We start from the raw sequence: 23,793 nt of genomic DNA, 5'->3' as shown, positions 1-23,793 counted from the left end.
GTTGTAAAGACTATTAGGGTAGTGTTTTAACTGTAATAATCAGAGTAGGAATTTTATCTTGTACAGAAGATAGGAAGTTATCCTCAGTCTGCACTGTACTTCTGTTCAGTTGCCAGAAGGGTCAGCATATTGAGTCATGAGAACTTAAGAGTATGTTTAGCAAAAATGCTTGCTGTAGTGATGAGTAATTTACTGTCTGCTTTTAAACAATATTAATGTTGTCCTCAGACTGAATTTCCTGCAGGACACTTGCTGCTCTCTCAGCTCCTGCCAAAGAGCAGGATTTGTCTCTCTGACCTGCAGGGGCCTGTGGCAGGCAGCAGCCCCTCTCTCTCGTACCTTGCAGCAGCTGCTGTGCCCTCAGCCGGAAAGTCTCGGCGTGCTGCGCGATCACACGTGCTGTGCCCAGGTGCCTGAGCATTATTTCACCACTCTGGTCACTGCTTTCCCACAGCTCCATGCCTTCAAAAATAACAGCTTGGCGCTCCAGCAGGGTAACAAGAGGCATCAGCAGTGGCACTGTTATGTTGTTCTGTGGAGTACTGATAGTTTCTGGAATAGAGAAATGATCATACATCTCATATCATCACACATTACTATTAATTGAAGAAGGTATTGTAACTGCAGTGTCCTTTTTAAAGTTGGAAACTACTGTCTGTCTTCCATCTTTCAAATGGAGGACAGATAGCCTTCAAAAACCTTACCTTAAATATACCTGTCATACCAAGTGCCAGTGAACTGGTTGGGGAAGAAGACCAACACCAATTGGTGTTGGAAAGCTGCATTTGCTAGAGGGGAAAGTCCTGCTGAATTACTAGACAGTGGCACGGATTTTAAACATTTCCAGAATTGGTCATTGCAATAAAAAATATCCAAGAAGCTAAAAAGTTTTCACTGTCTACCTGTTCTCTTGGAGAAATGTTCTGAGAAATGATTTTCTCTGCCTTGTGTCCCTCTAGAAACTAGAGCTACAGTGAATTTGGCACAGGGGCACCTAATGTGCCCAGAATTACCTAACCTATTCTTTTTATTTTTCATCTTTTTTATTGATCATCCTCTGATCTAACAGACAAAGCAAGAAGCAAAAGCTGCTAGAGGAGAGATTTTTTTTCCTGTTTTTTTGGCAAGATGATGCAATGTGTCAGTTTCTGTTTAACACAGAGGAAGTTGGGATGTGGGAAGAATGTTCTATTCTGCAGGGATACAGGCATTACAAACACATACTGATGTTTGACTGGCACACTCTGCTTCTGTTCATAATCATATGGCATTACACAAGTTTACATAATTTTAAGGTACAATGCACAGCTATGGAAAGAGCAGCTGCCTTATCTCCCCACACAGGAAATCAGTAAGGAGAGGGTTAACATGCCACATGTCACTCATACTCACTAGTCCACTCATCTTGTCCTTCATGCAAAGCTTTGCAGGATGGTTTCAGCTGTTTTTCATACATGATGGCAGTCTGGGTATAACAGTGTCTTAGAGCCGTCCAGGTTTGTTCTAATCTGCTGACCTGTTCATGCAAAATGGAGAATACCCATTACTGGGTCCACAGCAGGAAAAGTACACTGCTAGTCACCAAGTCATAGAATAGCCATGAAGACTATTCTGATGTTCTCTCTAGTCTTGAAGAAATTGCTCAAATTAAATTAAATAAGCCATCAAACAACTCCACATTTTGGAAAATAAAGAGAAACAGATTTTTACCTGTGGCATTTCCAGTGCTTTCATAATAGCAGAAAATCCATATAAATCCCCTAGTGACTCCTTCAACTCCACAGCAACTTGGATAATCCTGTTTAATGTTGCTGCTCGATCTTCTACATTTCCTGTGCAACCCAAGATGTCAACAGCTATTCCTATTGCCATGGTATTGTGCCTGTAAGTGAAACAGTTCATGCAACCAATTACAAATTATTAAATTTACATGTGTTCAAAGGTCAGTTCAAAGGTGAATTTTTATCTTGGCACGCCCAGCAAACTTAAGTCTTGCCAACATTTTTGCACCAAAATCAATAATGACATATGGGATAAATGCACACAGGCTTTCAGTTAATGTTTTAATAAATTTTCCTGAGATGCTATTAACTACATGAAATTCTGCTTAAGCACCGAAGGAATGAACACTTACGGGAAAATTGCCCCAGTTCCCTTTGTCCTCCACATTCAAATCCTGTGACTACTGCCCCCCAATATCTCAGCAATTAAATTACTACAATATGAAGCAGAAAATGTAGAACACCAGAACCAGAAACACCTTAAGTACTCCCCCTTGACTTGTGCAGAGGTTTTTAAGAAACCTTTGCTAATAATTTTTTACTTTATTAGATCCTCTAGCCTCTTGCAGAACGATACTACCTTTCAGTCTCCTCTACACACACGTACATACTCAGATAGATTAAAGATCCCCTGAATTTTAGTTTCCTTGAGCTTGTAAAGGTGAGCTGATGGCATTCAGCTGTTCCTGCTTTCAACGCCTTTCCCCTTTCCCTGTGCTACATGGGACAGTTGCCTTATGACGTTAAGGAATCCTTTCCTAATCAAAACAAATGTACATACCATCCCAGAAATAATCTGTACATGTGAATTCAGGAATGATGCAGGAGAGCATTCTTGAAGGAAATGAGAACAGTGCAGCCAGGCTTTGAGCTTCTGGCCACCTGCCCTGGCAAGGAGAAGCAGGAACATTTACCTCTCAATCAGGTCAAGGCGCAGCTGATGTCCGTAAGGCAAGGTGATCAGCTCAAGACCTGAGTTCCCTCCCATATTCCTCCTCATCTCTTCAGAAACTTCTACTATCCTTGCCACCTGTGAAGTGCAAAAAACTCAGCATGAATTTTAAAACTAACATTTAAAAACACCTAAAAAACTCTAGCCACACAGAGGTTCTCCATGTAAGTGCATGGCATACAGAGCTAAGTGTACAGCATGCAACACTGCAATACAGGCATCAGAGAAAAGCTTTATCCTATGCATTTTCAGTGCCTTACATAAAAAAGCCAAGGAAATATTTTTTTTTGAAGTGATAAAGCCATCAGAAAACATAAAAGGTGTAACCACAATGCTTTATCAAACTCCATCCTCTGCTTCCAGAAAGGGATTATTGTGCAGGTTCCAGGAAATGCAGTGCACTCTCAGCCTGATCCTTGTCAGGCACTGCTCTTCGCCTTAAGGACATACATGCTTGCTTTGCCTTTTTCCTTTCTTAAAAATCTACTGCTCAGAACATTTCTGGTTACATCACAGGGTCCTAAAGAAGGGGCTAAGGAGGTCAGTATGTGAAAGCTGACCCTTACCAATTTGTCTTTGCCTCTTAAACAGATTGCATTAGCTACTGGCTATCTCAATAGCAATTATAATTGCTAATAATAAGCAAAACCACATTAATATGATGGTGTAGGATTATCTGCTGGTTTAAGGCCTGTATGTTAACATAGTTACTAGCCAATCTGCCTGCAATATTCTGGTTTATCACCCATCAGCAGGCTTTTTTGGCTGTGAAATGATGAAAGTGATCTGGGCTGCACAACAAGCCTCACCAGTACAAAACAGCACTGTAGAAAAACCTGTTTCACTTCTAGAGAAGCAGGAGTGATGTGAAGACCCTGGAGATACTGGTTGCTAGTGCATCACAAGTATGCAAGTGGCAAACACTCACCTCATCACTTACATTTGGGGGATTCCTTATTTGAAATGTCATTATTTAAAAGGCAAACTGAACTACTGATGACACACACACAGGATACATGACCTTTAGCCTGGGATCTCAGTACAAAGCATTCATTCTGGCCCAATTCACAAGCCAATCCCATTGCATCATGCAGTTCTTATCAGAGCAGTCTACAGAACAAGTTGCCAGTAAATGACAGGCATTGGCTCAGCACTTGGAGGTGAACATCAGACAGACTACTCTACCTGTCCCAGCTAGTTACTGTTCCTGCTCCAAAATCCAAAAATCTGTTTATGCAAAGCCCTCCAATGACTCTTAATTAATTCCAGCAGGCTACTTGGTGCCTTAGTTCCATTGCAAAGTTTACAGTATTTAAAATAAGTACTCTGATAATGAGCTAATTGAATATTATATACATGCATATAAACTCACTACTTCTCTAAGGCATGCATATCCTATGCCTTTAAGCAACATACTCTTTAACAATACATTAAAGATAAATTAGGGCGGGTGGGCAGAAGGAAAAGGTGAATTTTGGAACTAAAATGTTAGAGAATGCTGTTAATACTCTTGGAACCATAGTAAAGAAACCTCAATCTACCACTTCTGAGAAGAGTGAGGAGTTGTGGCGCTGAGTTTTTCTGAGTCACCCTGTCTGCATGAGGCCTCACTTAGCAGCAGCCCACAGCGCTACTGAGGAAGGCAGAAGCTGTGTTTGCTGTTGGCAGCCCCCAGCAGCTGGCAGGGCTCACACACTCGGCTGCTCCAGGGAACTGTCCCCTCCTCAGACCTTCATCAGTGCAGCAGCACCAGCACAGTGCTACTGATGGGCTGCTTCTGGAGCATCACCACTGCCACTTCCCTTCCTGTCTGCAGTGCCCAGTAAGGAGCCACGTGTTTCGCTTCTCAAACTCTTCTTAAAAGACTAAAACTCCCAAAGTCCAACAAAGACTGGGGGTTAGATACCCACCATAGCATTTGATTCCTGTGGCTGCTCTGCAGCACGTACAGCACTCAGTCACGCCAGCAAAGTAATGCAGATTTTAATGCAGCTACATTCCTTTAATTACACAAAGTCATCATCTCATTAGGAGATGATTCTTCTGTCATTCTGTTCCATTAGCTGATCTCCTGGCAGCTGACCAAAGTCTACAATGTGAAGAACAGTTCTTTGTGGTTTTTTACATCTTTCTGAGCAATTCCACTAGCACAGTTCTCTAACAAGAGAGAAGAGCACAAGTCCTGATAGCTATTTTCCCACAGCACCTACCCAGCTGTAAGACAGGAACTCAGACAAAGATTAGAAGAGCAGCTGGTTTTGGAAGTTTACATATTTAATTCCACTGAACATTGTATATAATGACCATGTGGCAACCAGGTAATGTCTCCCTGCTCTTTGCCCTAACCAGCAATTTCCTTTTGTGAGCAGTTTTCCCCACAATGCTTTACAGCACAGAGAGCTCTTCCTCCAATACAGGAGAAAGGCTGAATCACAGGTATGCAGCAACTGATAGGAGATTTAAAAGACATATGGAACTTAAAACCTTGAGTCTAAAGTCAAGCATGATGAGAGAGCTTTAGTCCAAGGTGTTTGTGAATATTCTTATTCTTCAAATGGAAAACAAACACTCTAAAATTCCTGCAAGCAATACAAACATTAAATTAGCTGCAAATCTACCCATTATTCTTTTCAAATCAGTTCTTTAAAAAGTCTAAACTGGCACAGTATAAAATAAAACACATGATTTTTTTTACCTTGCAATCCATTCTAAGAATATGCTGCGCAATAATCTTTGGGTTATTGTTGGTGAAGAGCTCCTTAACTCTTCTTAACATGGATGTTTCCAATGGCTTGTTTTCAGGAGGAAGTAGTTTGGATTCAAAATCATTCGGTTTAAAAGTAGACTCTGTCTCAAAAACAGGTGCAGAAAAGATGCTGTCTTCTTCAGCCATCTGAGCTGAAGCTTCTAAAGGATCTGCAGGGTTCATTGCAGGATCATCATCAAGGATCAAATAGCTTGTTTCAGAGTTCCTGAATGTTGCCCTCTCCTTTTGTGCCAGATGTTCCACATAGCTGTTTTTCTGACACAAGGGTTGTTTTGCTGCTGTGGGATGTCTGGCAGGGTTTAGTTCACAGTAGTGTCCTTCAGAGCTGTGGGAAGCCGAAGGAGAATCTGGGAGCTTCATCAGGGGGGCTTTGCTGGGTTTAGGGGGAGGCTTTGGACAGAGCTGACTGTCTGATCCTCTAAGAGCTTCCCCTAGCTGTGACTCTGAGATGACTTTCTGAACAATTGTGGGGCTTAGAGATGGTTCGCTGCCTGTTCTAAATGCAGGTGAGCTTGGACAGGAGTTTGCATCTGCTTCAGGTAATCGAGATGGATGTCTTGAACCTGCAGGGAGAAACAGTGCTTTAGAAGGCCAAAATACATACAATTCCTGGTGCCTGTGCCAGAGTCCATCTCCTAATGCTATTCCCTAAGGATAATATTGACAGATCATGTCAATTATTTGCTGGCAAAATTGTGTATTTTGAGGAATGACCTAGCCAGCAAATTCCATTCACTTGCTGATCCTCCCAAAATCCCAAATACATGGAACAGCTGCACCATAGTATTATTCTGTGGTAATGCTGACAATACTTCCAGTCCCTGCTGCATACATAGGCTATCCTGTCAGAGCTGGATGGCCTCCATGGCTTGGAATAGGACGTTTCTTTGTAACCTGATCTATGCTACAAAAACAGCAACTTCCAGCTGTATCACATACAAGATGAGTCATTTCTGAGAATGACAAGTTTGAGATGAAAGCAAAACTTCCCAAAGTCAAGCCTGAACCTGAACTAAGGTATGGAAGGAATGAACTTCAGAAATGCTAATTTTTTTTGTGAAACAGAGCTAGTTTGAAGAGCTGGATCCAAGTACTTCTGTGTATTTATGCCTCATCCTGTACCCTTGGCATCCAATACGGGATTGAGTCCTGTGTCAGACATCCCCAATCTGCAATTCTCAGAGCATTTGCTAGTATCTAAGCAAAGTGGCCAATTGCACTGTGTGGGTGTTACTGCTTGATTACAGATAGAAAACAAAAACTCCAAATCACAGGCTGTCACCACCCTTAAGCAATATGATAACAGGACCTACTCAAAGGATCCTATGACAAAATGCACAGCAAAACTCTTCAGGCTGTTTTAGTACAAAATAAAAGTATCTGCAGCTACAGACTGGAATAATCAATTCAAATAGAGGGACAGAAGCCTACCTTATAAATGTCTGTCCATCCCACTGTTAAAACACAGGAGCACACTCTTTCTATCAAAATACAGTCTCACTGTACAAATACTTAATGTTCTCTTTATCATGAGAACTCTTCCTACAATAGGCATGAAGATTTTTAACAGTACCACATTCAAAACAAGCAGCCCTGGAAGTCAATACTCGTTTGTCCACATGGGAAGAGATGCATTATTGCAAGCTTCTATACACAAGCATGTTAGTATGGAAACAACTGCTTAAACCTTTGAAGAATCTGAGAAATGAAATGCCCCAAGTGTTATCACACCCTGGATCCCTTGCTTAGGATGGCAGTGGCCACAGAACCAAACAGCAGCAAAAGGAACAAAAAGCAAAAGGGATGGAGGGTAGAGAGATTGAGTGAGATGGAAGAACAGAACTGAGTACAAAAGCCATGGAAGTGTTTGTCTCCTAGTGAGGAGCATTACCTCATCTGCATAGTTTACCCTGAGAAAAAGTGGTTACCAGGATTTCCATGAAACACCACTCCTACTTAAAAATGTTTTGTCAGAAAGACACGAGTGAAACAAGCCAGTTCTTGTCAAGCAGAAGTGAGGAAAGGTAATACCATTAAAAAAGGTATTAATGTCAACCACAGCTGTCATTTCTTTGGTGTGGAAGCCTGCTGAGTTGGGTGCTAAGGTTCTCAACTACTGGGTGCATAGTAAATAAAAATCCTGTTCCAGAGGTTAAAGAGAAGCAGTGTGTTAACACAGCTTACAGTGGCCATTAATATAATGTATTTACAGTACTCAGAACATTCAGCAGTCTCACTTTGGGCTGAAGGGTATCAGACCACCTGGACACACACCAATTCTAAGTATGAAACTTCTAATTACAAAACATACCTGTTAGCAGATAGCTCTCTGACTGGTGAGCCTTTAAAGGGAATCTTTTCTCCAGAACGTGATCCAAACTAGCTGGCTGGCTACCACTTTTTTCTTTGTTTCTAGGGTAAAAAAAAATGCAAACAAAAACATAATATATGCAGCACTTAAAATACATATCTAACTGCCAGAATATATCATAACCAGTGCAAGGATCATTAGCTTTCCACTTGGACAGCTTATGATAATAAAAGGTACTTCATTTATTCATAAACTGCTGTTGTAGTGGCAGTGAAATGGGCTATACTATGTGTCACCCTGCAGCATTTATGAAGGTATTTCCTTTCTAATGGAACATTTGATTCAGACACTGAAATCAGGATCCATTATCCCACACTTGGAGTTTTTATTTCAGGAGTCAACTACGGAAAAACAGACTGCTCTGGAGCAGCAGCAAGATGTTATTTTAATCCTTTGTCTTACATGGTCAGGATTTGCCAAGTCACTGCAGTGCTGTTGTGCTTCCAGAGTCTACATTCGTTCTCACTTTGTGGATTTGTTGATCCTTTGCTAACAATCAGCCAACCCTCATGCCCAGTATTCCATCTGAAGTCAGAGTGAAAACTCACATCACCTCCACCAGGAGCTGATGCACTTACTGCATTTCCTTCCACAAGGACAGCAAAATTAAGGTACCTCAGAAGATTTCCTCTGGGTATGCTCTGCTCCGGGGACTGCATGCTGGATGTACCAAGACTCAGCCTTTTTGCACTTTCTGTTTTTCCTCCAGGGGTGCTTGGCTCTTTTTGCTGGACTGGAGTTACACCATATTTTTCTTCTAGACACCTGAGAGGCACAGTCCTGTTGATAGGCTGAAAAATAATTGCTCCACTCTGCTTTGATATTGGTGTGCGGCTCCCAACATAGTATCTGACTAAGCCAGGGAGAGTGTCAAAACTTTCCAGTTCAAACTGATACTGAACACGACAGTAGGCTTCATTGAGTCTTAGAACTGTTTTGTTGATTTTAAAATGCTGAGGGGTATTTTTCCACTGACAGGTAAGAACAAAGTTCCCAGGACTGGAGAGGGAATCCCTAATCAGAAAATCTCCATCTCTCTGAACTAGGCCTTCTGCCACCTTTGAGGAAAAAGAATTACATAAAAAATTACTTCCAGAATCAGAAAACAATACATTACGACAAAATATTCTTAAACACAGGAATTAATTTGGCTACTCTGCAAGAATACATAAAGTCACAAATACAAAGCAAAGCATGAAGTGTGGTAGAAGAATTATGTCTCCAATTCTTAGTTAAAAGCTCATCCCACAACAGAGATCTGAAAGGGCTTCTTGGAGGGAGCCAGCAGACAGAAGCTGACTCACTTTTGCATGTGTATTTCTTTTAGTTTGGTAATAGAAAATAAGGCATGAAGGGAAAGAAGTGACCCAGGATTTTAAGTTTAAAGCATCTGAATATAGTCACACTGAAATGTAGAAGCCATTAATACAAGATCCTGGATTCTGCCCTTTCATTGTTACCTTATGTGACAGAAGCTTTCATTTTTTTTTTATTCTTTGTGAACACTGCATGTAAATACTACTGACTAGGAAGAGTCAGAGACACCTTGTTTTTCTGAGTTATTCCTCTCATGAGTTAAAAAGGACGCCAAGAGCCAAGTGCCAGGGTGGCAGCTGAGCCGGCCCTGCCCCGGGGCTGAGGGAGGCCCGCAGGGGGAGCTCCAGCGGCTCCGGAAGCTCCGACCCAAGCTCAGCCTTACCGCGTCTGTAACTGCGTTTGTAAGGATCAAAATGTAAGTGATTGAATTGATTTTGCTGCAGTTCTTTCTTCCTCTCCCCCAAGTTCCAAGCTCAAGAAAGAAAATAAACATTTTAACTTTCATTAAGAATACTGGAACAAATTAATGTCAGTGTTCTCTAAACAATATGTGCTCATAGTATTCTTACACAAAGCTAAAATTCCATTTCCAGATTTATTCAGTGCACAAAAATCCTGAAATATATCTATTTCCCACCAGGGTCTGCCCTGAATCCTTCCTCTGCCTCATTTTATGCCAAACTGTGATAAATACCATAGCTTTCATACAAATAGGCATTATGTTCCTACTAAATGAGTTCGGAGATGTGTAGAGCACATCAGTGAGCTTCTGCCAGTCTGTAGAAGCTCAGAGCACACTTGGCAGAGCAAAGAGCACCTACCTGCCGGGGAATGCGTCCGTGGTACCAGGCATGGCTGCGCAAGTCCTCACTGCTCAGCTGCAGCTCTTCCTCCAGCTCCTTCTTCAGCTTTTCCGGGCTGTTGTCCATAACCTGCCTCTCCCTAGAAAACTGCAATAAAAGATTAAAAGCTTCAACTGTGCCAAGTTTAGTGATTAACATTTTACCTGGGTTATGACTTCCATCATATGACCTGCACTGGAATGCAGGTGCTGCTTTCAGCAGGCTGGCTTGGCTCTCCAGGCTGTGTTTGCAAAGCCCGGCATTGTGTGAGATAACGTGTGATTGTTCTACACCGCGTGGAACGGAGCACGGTGTTCTGCCTGTGCACCAAACTCATAGTGACACACCTACAAAGTCACTTCTCTTACTTCCTCTTTCCAATAAGAACCCTAACTATATCCAAAAATATGGAGCTGGACCCAAATGCCTGCTCCACTATTCTTCCTCCTGTTCAAACTTCCATTTTAAATTCAGATTCTTTCCCAGCAGCCTCCTTTGAACCCATCCAGTTAAGAACATTCCAAATGAATCAAGACAGGCTAAGCTGGACACATTTAGTTGTTCAATATTTCTGTTGCCAAAGAACCAATTTGCCAAAGTAAAATCTCAATCTTAAAGGGCTTAGTACTAACAGTCATTAAATCTGCACATCCAAGATATTCCCTTCCTAAAGGACAAAACCTCTTGTTGCCCCTTAGCACAACAGGCATGAGTTTTGCTTGGAGCTATCTCCATCACCACTTACAACTACACTATGCAATTTTCTGGAAAATTTCTATCTTAATTTCTTTTTGGAGCACAGCTTTCATGCTGGCCCCCCTGGCTGGCTAATCCTTATGGATTAGCTGTTGCTAACAGTCAGGTGCAGGATCTTCTTTGGAGTAGCCACATTCTCTTTCATAAGCACTCAGAAGAGGGAAGTACTTTGAACTTCCTTTCATTCTCCAAGGGCTGGGACTCCAGCCCATCTTTGTTGTGCTGAAAAGTTTCAAAAGCCTGAGAACATGTTCAACACCGATCAAAGAATCAGAGTATACCCTCTCTTCAGAGAAAGACCATTAAAAAAAAAAAAGAGAGGGCTAAGGAGAGAGAGAGAGGGGCCCTCCAGCAAAATGCAGCATTTTGCTCCTGTGCATTATGGATTTTTTTCTTAGGTCTGGATATGAGCCAAAGCTCATGGGTTCCTTTAACTGACACACTGATTCAAATGAGGAACACATGCATTATTTAAAAAAGAGCTGGGAAGGCTTGCCCGCTAATTCCTGTTCTTTCCACAAATTTCTTCTTCACAGTGAATACTCACAGCACCTAACTGTGGGAGCAGGTGGCACATATTTAACACTTCTTTCAACGACCTTCCCTGCAATTTCAGGCAGACTGAATTACAACAGATTACCAGACAGCAGATTTTTAGTGGAATAATGCCAGAGGAGGCATCATGCTGCCAAGATAATTTAAACATGCTGGGAGCCCAGAGAAATTCTGAGATAAATTGTCCTCTTCTCTCCACTTTTCTCAGAAAAACCTAAGCTTCTCTTAAGCAAATACTAGTAGCTAACATAGAAAGGCAGAAGATAAAAACAAGCTGGTAAAGAATCACTTTTCACTTTAGCTTCCCTTCTGTGCACCAAAATAGGGTGTTATTTGTCCATACAAATCTGGTTCAAAATGGACAAGCACTTTCATCAAGGAGCAAATTCTTTGTGCTTTTGTACATTAAGGTTTTGCATCAACTCCCTCTATGCTTTATGAGAAGACTGTGCAGAAAGAAACCATGCCACTAGAGAAAGAAGACCTTGACTGAAAGGGCTCATTCATAAACCCATGTACAACAGGAAGAGGTGAAGTTACTGGATGTACAAGGAGCCACACAAGAGGCTTGGTGAGGACTGAAGTCCAAAAGCACATTCAAGTGTCAAAACATAGTCAGGGAAGGGCCGAAAATACCCCCTCCACTCCAATCCCTTGTGACCTATCAGACCAGGAGAGGTGAAGGACCTCTGGCACACAACTATCACTTGTATTTCCCAACTCAAATGGCTGGGAACCCACTTAAAGCTGAATGGCAAAGATTCTAAAATTAACAGTCCTTTCACTACCACATCTTAGAGTTCGATAGCAAGTTTTGTAGCATCTACACAAGCTGTAGGTAGAGTGAAGAGCACACAAACTGAGCTGAGGCTTTTCTAAAGCACCTTTTCCTCTGACTGCACAAAGAAATGTCAGGGGAACTTTTAAAATACCCCCTTCAGGGTAAACAAAAACATCCAGCTGCAACTTAGTACTATCTCCTTGTTTTATTTCTTTGCTTAAGACACTCTGTTGGCTCCTACTCAATGACAGAAAGAAAGCTGAATTTACATCTACAACTAGATAGTGAAGTTGATGGTAAAAAGAAATTTAAAAATAATCTAGGGAAAAACGAAAGACTTCCATGTATTTTGCAACAAAACATGGTTGAAACAACACAGGGAAACTTTCAGTTTAAATACTTTGAGATCTTTAATAGTAACAACCCTGTCAGATATCCCTGGAATAAAAAAGCAAATCAACTCAGCAGCCACTGTTTTCAAATACAGATACCTTTCCTGGCCTACAAAACTCCCTGTAAGTGTGTGCTTTCCAGAACTGTTTGTTCACATTTTAGTTGCATTGTTTCCAGTCCTGGTGCTATTTTAAGGTATTTCTGCCATGCTGAGCTTTTGTAAACAGACCTGTTTTGTGAACAGGTCCTTAAAATAAAAATACATAACTACTTAGTAATACAATATTATCACCCTCTGGCAAAAGCCCTCAAGCCTACTTACATACACTGTGGAAAACCTAGAGGGCCAAGACGTTAGAAGGAGGGAAAAAATTTCAGTCAACAGTTATAAACTAAGAAGCTCTTTGGCAGTTTATTATATTTCACAAAGGATTTCTCCATCAGGGCCATTAATCTAATAGCAAACTATGCTTGGGATGTAACAAGCTATCCTTAATGTTACATATTATTTTACTTTTTTTCCCCCAGGCAAATGTTAATCTAGCATACCAAAACCTGGAAAATATCAAAGTTTAAGGAAATAAAACATCAAACTGTGATCTCATTTAGGGTAAATTTGAAGGGGACTTTACCTACCTACCACAATATGCTGTGCCTCTGAAATTTGTCAATGTATTTTAATGGGAATTTCTCACAATAATCTGCTGCTTATGCATCCAAGGGGTTCCTTTCATGCGAGTGTCTGACACTCTTCGAAGGCAACTTGCTATACCAAGCTCCTGTGTCAACCATCCTAATGGAATTTTTCACATTAGATTGTGCTGAATAATCTACTGTATGAGGCTGGTAGTAAACAAAGAGAAGTCCCACAGTAATTTCTGTATTGATATTAATTAATTCCTCTCTAAGGTGATGATGTGTTTGGTTTATTTATTTATTATTTATGTGTTTAAAGTTTTTTGTTTGGTTGTGGATTTTTTTTCTTTTTCTTCTTTTTTTTTTTTTTTCCTAAACCAATTTGAATTATCAGGGAAAGGCTTTTAATTTTAGACACTGTTTGGAAGTGGTCCAAAATCTGTCATGCTAGAGCCCCTCGTTCAGCTGAGATGAAGCCAAAATTCACATCATCTCTCTCTGTATCCCTCTGGCAAAGCATTATTTACACAAAGCACAGCCAAGGTCTGTTACGGGTACAAGACTAGAGGGGGCCACATTCCCATCCAGTCTCAATTACTTCCTGGTGCTTTACACAGCTCTGCCAGGTGACAGTTAAATGAGCCCAACAGGCAGCCTTGGAACCACCCGATTTCCTGTTGCCTTAAAGGAAAAAAGGTTTCAGGAAAAAAAGAAAATAAAATGGTTATTAGGGATAAATGAGAACGTCTTTGTGAAAACTGAAGTGTGGTCTGAGGAAGAAAGTCAAGTCCTTACCTTAGCCAAAATTTTAGTACTTTGTTTAAAGTTTTAATAAATGTACTGAATCCATCTAAACCAAAACATATTTAAGATTTCTCATCAATCCACCTTTTCTCCAGCACTGGAGGGCTGCTATGTTTGCTTAAGTACACCATGAATGCTGAACTGTGACTTTCTGACTGGGTCAAATCACTAGGTCCTACAGAGCTTCCAAACAAATGAGGAGATGGGAGAAACTTTGTGATTAATGAAAAACTTAAATTTTGTGAGATTTACATATCTTTTAGCCAAGTGGATAATTTAACAGAAAGACCAATTGACAGAAAATATGAAGGGGATGCTGGGGCAAGAACAGGAAACACCAGCATGGAAGACAAACAGATGAAACAAGAAAGAAGTGAGAGAACACACAGACCATGGACACCAAGAACATCTGGAAAAGTGAAAAAGAATGGAATTTCTCTAATTCCAAGCCACTAGAGAGCCGTGAACTTGTTTATACAGAAAATGAACGTTTTGTTGTCAAAGTTCCAATTCCGGATCAATATATAATTCACTGGCTGCAGAGATCCTTTCAGTCTTTAATCCTGTGCCCTTGTGATCCTAACCAGACTGCCTATCTGTCACTATGAATACCAGCATTTAAAAATATTCAATTACATGAATCTATAATGAGTAAAATGTGTATCATTTCACTTATAACTCTACTAAATGGCCACCAAACACAACACAATTGCACAGAACATTTACATGTAGAACCAAATGCTCCAATACTGCTCAAAAACATTCTTGTCAGTCTTATTTCCTCCTGCACAGAAAAGCAGCATCATTGGCCAAGGCCTCACAAAACAAAAACAGACAGTGATTTCTGAATAGCTTTTGTTTGAGAAAGAACTAACTGGAAAAAGACAATTTCTAAACACAGGAATCCATTTTCTGATTGGAAATTGAACCATAGATCCTAGAACATTCTTCACAGAGGCAGCTTTCTGTAACCTTCCAGAGGGCACAAAGTTCACACAGGACTGCAGCAAGTGCTGTGTTAAGTAGGAGGAGGTACAGAATGGGTGATGTACTCAGAGATGAATGAATACAGGAGAACAGCAATTTTGAAGCCACCAGGTTTCCACAGGCTTCTTTAGGTAACTGGTGACAGCTTCTGAGGTTACTGATGAAAAGATAACAAATTATCATGAAAACTTCTCCCCAGGACTGCAATGGCTCTTTACAAACCAAATAAACTCCATCATGTGCATGTTCTCACTCTGCTGCTATGAACAACAGAAGTTGCCTGAGTTCACAGGAAGGCAGCCAATTTTTTCTGGTTTTGGCTGTTCTAGAGTTAATTTCTTCTCAGTAGCTGGTACAGTGCAGTGTTTTGGATTCAGTATGAGAACAATGTTGATAACACACTGATGATTTGATTGTTGCTAAGTCATGCTTATCCTAAGTTAAGGACTTTCTTTGTGTCTCATGCTGTGCCAGTGAGGAGGTGCACAAAAAGCTGGGAGGGAGCACAGATGACAGGTGACCTGAACTGGCCAAAGGGACATTGCACACCACAGAACATCATGCCCAGTATATAAAATGGGGAATTACCTGGAAGCAGGGCTGATAGGAGTTCAGGGAGAGGGGTCTGACATCAGTCAGCGGGTGGTAAACAACTGCATTGTGCATCACTTGGGTTTTCTTCCTCTTTCATTATTATTTACTATTATTATTATATTTTACTTCATTTCAATTAATAAGCTCTTCTTTTGTCAGCCTAGAAGGTTTAGTTTTGATTCTCCTCTCGGTTCTGCTGGGGTGGGGTGGGTGAGTGGCTGTGTGGTGCTCAGCTGCCAGCTGGGCTTAAACCATGACAACTAATAAGCAAGATACTTATTTAGAATGAGGGAACTAAAAAAAGACCTTTAGAACAAAGATCAGTTTAATGTTAAGTGAAGGTAATGGGAAAACTTAATTCTAGTGGATTCAACAACCATTTTCCAGTACACCATTATACTTACAACAAATCCTCACATTTCTTTGTAACCACATTCAGAGCTAGGAGAGCTTAATTTTTGGAATACAGACCCTGAGAAATACTGAGTTGAGTGTTATTCAAATCATGATCCTCCACCCAGTGACCCTAGAGATTTGCATTTCCAAATGTAAATTATATTAGCAATTATATAAGGTTTATTGTTGTTGTTTTAATCTGAGACATACCTAAATAATAGGTAGTATCAAGAAATTAAATACATAAATGCCTACTGAAGAATATTCCCATTCCCATCAAACAGAAGTCACTAGCAGAGCACCAGTGGGCCCTATGCTATCTACATATTTATGATAGAAGATAATCAAACTTTTACTGCAGTGTAACTATAAAATGGCATATAAAATGGTAACTATACCATGGCAAATTGAAAAGAATTTTATATTATAAGACTCATCAAAACTCCAACTCTGCAACAAGACAATGGGAAATCAAAGCTCGGGGAGCTACAAAATTTCACATAATTTTGAACAGTCAGTCTTTTCACATCTGCCCCTCTCCAACAATAACAAATCTAACACTGAAAGGCAGACTGATAATGCTGACTGGTGATTCCATGTAACTCACGTGTTATCAAACCCAACTGCCTCCACACACATGCTGAAACTGGATATATGAAGCCTGAGGATGCCAGTGAACAGATTTAGATCACTGCACACTGAAGAAATATTAATTAAGATCTACTATCTATAAAAAGTGTTTGCAATTCACCCAAGATAAGAGATGGCACTAGAGTAAGGAGCTGCTTATAAAAGGCTTCTTACTCATGTCACATTCACAGCATTAGTGCATTACTCACTGATGTGCTACATCAGCCTGCTGCGAGTTCTAACACTTGGCAGTCCTGAGAACTGGAGTGGCTTTCCCTTTTTGTGCAGCTTCAGCTGAGGGTGAATCATAGCAGAGAATTAAGAATGAAAATACTTGAACTTCAAGGCCCCTCCCCCTCTGATCATGACAACCATACTGACTAGTACTAAAAAAATCCCCCCTGTCTTGTGGCAAAGTTGATTTCATTAATTTAGACCTCCACATTTTTTAAGTCACCATTTATCACTGATTTAGTCTTAATTTACTACTCCTCTTCCAAAAAATGCAAATTTAAACAAAAATATTTTGGCTTGGAAGTGGCACAAGTCACAATTTAGTATTTTCTTTTCACTTTCTTCTTTTTCAACCACAAACAGAAGCCCCCTTGTCTTGAAGTTTCTCTATTTCTCTCAATGTAAAAGCTGACCTTGACAGTAAATGGCTATAACAAACCAAATGGGATCATTAAAGGTACTAACACATCATGACTCAATAATGAGTTGATCAAAGTTCAGATGTTGTGCACTGATCATTATATTTTCTATTAATGCATGAGAAAATAACCCAAATATCTGCTGTTGAGACCTCAGTTTCACACACTAAAATGAGTGCTCAAGTGCTGTACTGCTTCCTGTGCTTTGGTGGGACACAACAAGGCATCTCTGACATTGGCCACATGCTGCTTTCAATTAAATTGGATAACATAAAAAATTTAGCTCAATGCAGAAAAATGTCTGAATCTCTCAGGGGTAGTTGAGAACTTCAGCATGTTTATTAATGGATCAATTTGGTATTTCATTCCATTTGTAATTACTATTAAAACCAAGTATTAACTTCATCTAATGACACAAACTGATTTTGCTTTTTAAAAAAGTCAATAGTAATAATAATAATAATATTAAAAAAAATTTAAATTGATGACTTTATTTCATACCATCTTATTGTTCACAGCATCCTACGCCCTCTAGCATTTCACAGAATCCCTACCATGAGCCCCAAGGTTCAGACCTTACTTGTTTTGACCACCTGCTGTTTCTATACCTACAGCCACTTTCTCTTCAGCAAATGCACCCCAGTTCCCTACCATCCAAACTTCTTCAAATAGCAGTTCATCAAATTTAACTATTGCTAAATCTGCATACTGGAACACATGCATTCAAATCTATTTTAAATGCTGCAAATCTCTTTAAATAGAACATTATTTTTGAAAGATCCCAACTGTAATTTGTTTCTACATAAAAGGTTTTATTTTTCATCCTCCATACAGCAAACACTATTAATGTTTCAGTTTCTCTAGAGACTATATGGATTAGACTAAATGGAAAGTTGCCATGACAACAGCACCGTTATTTTAGGTATTAGAAATCCATGCCAAGTTAAATAAAGGGCATCTGCATGGCCAAGAACAAGTTTTCTAACTGCTGTGACAGCCAACAATAAACGTCAGTGTCATTTAAAAAGTTCTAGAACTGGAGAATTAAGCCTTAAAACAAGAATGAAAAACAATTACAGCACAATAAAGCATCTTTAGTACTCTATTGTGATAATAATTTCTGACATCTGTCCCAGTCAGAAGAAGTCAATCTGACCAGAATAATTTTTTCAGAGTGCCCAAAAGGTCAAGCCCCACACCCCACTTTCAGAAATGGACAGGCTAAATCACTGAAGGTAAGAGAAGGGGACAGCTGATCCCAACTTTTAAGTGCTTCCATCAAAATTTGAAAGCCAGGGTGAGAAGACAGCAACCTTCACATCCTTCCTCACTGCAAGTGCTCCACGGTGTTAAAGAATAATTCACATGTGAATCTTAAATAAAAAGATTTAAAAGTGTTACTCACAGATCATCAAAAGTAGTTAGGTGGCCCACATGACAACAGTTCCCAAGTCAGACACTTCTGTTACTGTGACTTAAAATTATTATAAAGGCTTTTCCTCTACTTACAGGTCATATGGAGCATTTTTGCTTAAAGTAAATTATGTCCCTGCCCATGGCAGGAGGATTGGACTAGATGACCTTCAAAGACTCATTCCAACCCAAACCTTCTTAGGAGCACATGACTTTGTGTATCTTGCAATTTAAAAATATCTAAAATATAAGGACAAATCTAAAATTATCTGAAGCATTTAAGAAACACCTGCAATCCTGAGTACAATTGTCTGTGTTTTTCTTATATAGTTGAAAAAAGTTAGGGAACCAAATGGTCTGATTAGTTAAACTCTGAAAACTTGAAAATTTGCTAAAATCCTTCTCAGCAAGTTCCTTACAGGGCATTTTCCCTTACTCCCTAAACACAAAGACAGCCAGCTTCAGACTCACAAAACTGCAAGTTGTTCAAGCTTCTCTCTGAGACAACACTGAATTGTAAAGGTGTTCTTTAAAAGAGAAACACTCTGTACCCAACCACGGTATAAAAACAAACACTTGTAAACAAAAACTGAAAGGTTACTGACTAGCACTGCAGTTGAAAAAGATCACCTACCTTGACTCTCATAATAGACTTACGATGATAAAAGCAGCAAAGTGCTGCAATCAGCATTTGAAAAACATTATAATCCTTTGGCATTTTCAGTTCTGCTGCCTGTGGTTCCTCCAGACTGAAGATGAACAGTCACTACCAGCAGTGCTCTGAGGCTCAGCTCTTCAGTGTCACCACTGCCTATCCCCCTCCTCACGAATCAGTCTGGGACACTTCCCACTGCTGAAGCTGATCCCATCAATTCAGGGACTGCTGGCTTCCAGCATGCCATCCAGAGAGTGCCAGAATCCTCATGTGATCTGTTCCACTCACCAGTGAAATCCTACTCCTCCAGCTTGGCACCCCTGCCTCAGAGATGCGTTTAAAGCATCAGCACAAGCCGAACTTCCCTTCTTGATGAGTTACAGTACCTGACTGTCTCCCAGCACTGAGAAAGGCTTAATCAGTTGCTCCAGCTCAATCAAGCAACATCTCTGCCTGCATCATCATTTATATACATGTAAAAGAAAAAAAAAAAGAGGAAAAGCAGTTGATTACTGTTTGACAACTGTAAGAACTGAGCTTTGGTAACCAAGGAAAATGGTAAGTCTGTTTATTTTTAATTAGGGAGCTTCTGGCAGAGAGTCCTTGAAAAACATAGCAAGAAATCAACCCTGTAAACATTGTCAGTGTCATTGTCAGGTAACCAAGGTACCTTCAGTATTTAAAACTCTCAGTGGACAGCTTTATTTTGGTGATAGTCCCATGGCATTGTGCAAACTGCTTGAGAAAGAAAGAACTGAATTCACAAACACGTCTGACTTGGCAAAGTAAAAGTAAGCACCACAACAAAATAAAAAGCAGCAGTTTATTTATGCCTGTGATTCCATTCTCCTGGACAGCACAGTCTATAGCTTATTGACCAGTCAGCATACTGCTCATCAGCAAAGAATCTGCCTGACATACCTCAGGGCTCTCTCAAGAACCAGGGCAAAAAAGAGGCAAACAACTTGGGTAATTACAACTGTAAGAGACAAGACATCACCTCCATAGCAGCCTAATTAACAGATCTGGTGAAAGGAAACCAAATGGACTGGACTGAGGAGTACAAGAGAGCCTGTAACACTTAAGAATGAGAAACTTTGCAGAGATAAATCAATTATTACTGGGGTGGTACCAAAAATTATGGAAGTCACAGATATTCTAGATCTTGGATTAGGAATAAATTAATCCCAAGAAGTGGGTAAAATGAATAGTTGTCTTTTTCACCAGCAACAAGTATATGACATAATTAGGAGGACACAAATACTTATTGATAGCCTCAGGTATTACTTGCAAGGTACCTCTCACCTAATAACAGAGTACTTCCTTCCCACACTGACTGAACAATGGGAAGTGCCCTCAGCCCATCCAGCAATAGGAACTGGTGCACAAACCAAGCAGCAGCACTGAGAAAAGACATAAAATGTGCACTGCCTTTCAAGGAAAATGGGATGGAGTGCCTACCTGAAAAGAAGAGGAAAGCTCAATGTTGACAACAAGGAAATAGAAGAGGGATGTGTAAAGTTCTCTCTGATCACGGAAGGTTTGCAGGTACCTACCACCAGGTGAAGCACCAAGCCCAGAATGCTCAGAAAGGTAGCCAGACTACTTGGCCATGTGTAGGAGATGTTATGCTAGAAACTCTTCTGAGAAAAGGAAAACAAGGTAGGAGTGAAAGAACAGAACATTAAATGGACTGCAAAGTAATAAAGCTGGCAAGAAAAAAGACTGGCCAGAAAAGAAGCTGAAAATACTGACTTTGAAGATGAAATCCTGCTGAAGAGTACTTTATGACCAACTCAAACAATGAATGAGTAGATAATATAACAGGAATGTGAAAGTACCCTCCTTTTCTTTTTGCACTGTGCTACAGCATATTTTAATTTACTTTGAGGTATTTTTCCCCTTCGAGGAACTCCACAGGATTGCTTTAGCAAGTAGCCAGAGAAGAAAAGATTAAAAGATACCATGCAAAACTTCAAACAAAAAAGCCTCAACTGTGATGCCTGTTTCTTGACTGAAATTTTCTGGTACTGTGGCAGGACATCTCATAAAGGACTGTATTTTTAAAGAATATTAATCAAATGTTCTCATAGTAACAACCAAATCCAATTTTAAAACTGGAAGGGCAGGAGGGAGGGATGATAAAAAGGGAAATGAAATTCAAGACTGCATGAGTCAAGGTGTTTTTGCTTTACAATGCTGGCAAGACAGTATTAATATCACACACTAAGGTTTCACTTGCAAGACCAAGAACAGAAATTATCAAGACAAGCAATGCAAACAGTAGGTGACAAGAAGAGCTATGAGGATGACTTAGCTCTTTTGGCAGCAGAAATAGCTGACTTAACAGTGCAAATAAGGTGGATCACTTCTGCTCTGAAAAGAATAATAAGTTCCAAAAAGGAATCCTCTAATGGGGTTGGGAAAAAAAGGACAGGAATACTATGACCTATCAATGTGTAAACCTACACTGAAATTTGAACAAAGGTTCTCATCCATCATCAAAAGTAAAAGCTCCCAGTTTTTCAGAAAAAGGAGGATTGGAGTGGCAGGTCTAATAGAAATGGTAACTGCCAGTTCCTTATTTCCTGTCTGCAATGAAATAAAGAATCAAAAATTATGTATGTTGAGAGAATGCCAGAAATAATGAACCTTAAAAGTGAATGCTGTTCAATTTCATACAGCAGCTGCTGATGCTTTTTATCAACAGTGTGACTGATAGGAAAAAGGATACTTTATTTAAATAGTAAATTTTAAATGGTTTAAAAACTAAACAAAAGGGATTTTTCTTTTTATTAAGGTTAGTATGACTTCTGCCTAGATAGCTCAGTGAATGGATGACAACCTTTGCAAGACACTGTGATACAGCAGTATGAAAATTAATATTACAGGAGGGAATCTCAAAGAGTATGTGAGAAATCTCTGGGTGACAGTATGGTATGTCCTGCCTGATGGCTATCATGACTGAGGACAGCCTTCAGGCTGCTCCAGTCATGCTTCATACATAGCTAAGGATTTACATTTTTAAATATTGACTCAGAAAAACAAAGGATGGCTTAGTCATATATTCACTGCCCAGACCTTAAATTTTTTGCTGGTACTTTGGGTTCTTGGTCTCTGCACATGAGAAACAAACCTGTTTATTGAACCTTAGAAACATCAAATACAATCCTTTTGCTAAGTCATCTATTGATGTATTTTAAATGCTCTCCAGCACCAAAAGGTCAACAATCAGCTTTATTTCTTAGCTTTCAAAGATTCTTCCTAGAATCTTAAATTATCTGATAATCCCTTCATCTGTTTCTGTGGATGGCTGGCTAGATTCTTTTTCATAACGAAGCTTAATAAGAAAGGATTTTTAAGTTCATAAAAATCATGGCCAGTTCAAGGACACTTGAATATATATTCTGTGTTGAACTCCTAATAGCCCATTAGGAACAGAAATTGAGGAGTCTCTGCTAACCCCATCTGTTATTACAAAGCCTCTGAAGTTATTTAGGATAGTTTCATGGTCTAGTTTAAATTACCCAGCGTTCCTTTGACACACCTAAACCGTGTCCAGCTTGCTCACAGCACATTGCATATGCAGGAGTTCGAGGTGTTCACACAGGATAGTGCCAACCTGCTCATGGGGAATCTTCTTAGGCTGCCTTAATCCTACTGGACAAACAAGGAAAAAAACCAAAGTGGCTTCAAGATTCTAAGTGGCTCAAGTAAAGCAACCACACTGCTTGAGAATATAAATGCTAGAAAACTCACAAGCAGTCTGAAGTTACCAAAACAATCTCCAGAGCTACAAGAGGTTATTTTGAACTAAATATCAGTCATGGTCATGAGAGTGCTTAGAATTCACATACAGAATGATGATGATCTGTGATTTCATATTAGGAAAGAGAAATAATTTCATACTAAATTAGCTGAGGGAATTGTTGGTTAGCCACTTTGCTTTGCAATGCTCTATTCATTTAAGCATTCAAATCAGCCTAACAATATTCAGTGAAACACATGTAATGCTTTACATTTGACTGCACTAAATAGAAGTAAACAATGCAGGCAGGAAGCCAGCTGTAAATGAATGAAGCACTGTACAAGGGTCAAGAGCACAAATCTGATTAGATCCAGCCCAGAGCCAGCCCTGAGCACTGCTGCTGAACGAGTGACGTCCCACGGACACGTCCCCATTACACACGCAGGGCATGACCTATGGTCCGAGCGCCTATGGCTACAAAATGGCAGCTCTGGGCTTGTAAGAAAGTACAACAGGAATAAAGTTTGAAAGAAAAAAACAAAAGAAAATAAAGTAACTTAAATCCTCAGTTGAAACATTTTTCATTTAATACGTAAGAGTTCTTGCCATAACTAGTTGTTTGTTCTTTTTAATGTAAGAAAAAGTCAGGAAACGGCAACAACTGATAAATAATTTGTCCATGCAAGCATCTCTACAATGCCCACTCCCAGCTGGTTTTAGCAGTAAGTCCTGCAGATATGGCACGTTGCCTCTAACAAAGCT

The 23,793-nt window shown here is 39.9% G+C and overlaps 1 protein-coding gene across 4 annotated transcripts in view; it reads right to left on the bottom strand.

The window, feature by feature from the left end:
• BCAR3 (BCAR3 adaptor protein, NSP family member) overlaps window positions 1-23,793 on the bottom strand; it is a 73,642-nt gene that overhangs the window by 1,321 nt on the left and 48,528 nt on the right. For 2 of the 4 annotated variants that reach the window (XM_059478428.1, XM_059478429.1), the window contains 8 exons: window positions 10,010-10,138; window positions 8,487-8,929; window positions 7,812-7,912; window positions 5,429-6,063; window positions 2,696-2,811; window positions 1,711-1,882; window positions 1,393-1,516; window positions 340-552 (listed from right to left, as the gene is read on the bottom strand). In XM_059478428.1, coding sequence (XP_059334411.1) covers window positions 340-552; window positions 1,393-1,516; window positions 1,711-1,882; window positions 2,696-2,811; window positions 5,429-6,063; window positions 7,812-7,912; window positions 8,487-8,929; window positions 10,010-10,138 — 1,933 coding nt within the window. Of the gene's footprint in view, window positions 1-339; window positions 553-1,392; window positions 1,517-1,710; window positions 1,883-2,695; window positions 2,812-5,428; window positions 6,064-7,811; window positions 7,913-8,486; window positions 8,930-10,009; window positions 10,139-10,662; window positions 10,716-19,262; window positions 19,456-23,793 lie in introns of those variants that run through there. The other 2 variants (XM_059478431.1, XM_059478432.1) reach the window with 2 other exon arrangements.

Source organism: Ammospiza nelsoni, chromosome 9 (assembly GCF_027579445.1).
Source record: "Ammospiza nelsoni isolate bAmmNel1 chromosome 9, bAmmNel1.pri, whole genome shotgun sequence".
NCBI lineage: Eukaryota > Metazoa > Chordata > Aves > Passeriformes > Passerellidae > Ammospiza > Ammospiza nelsoni.
This window is presented reverse-complemented; position numbering and strand designations above follow the sequence as displayed.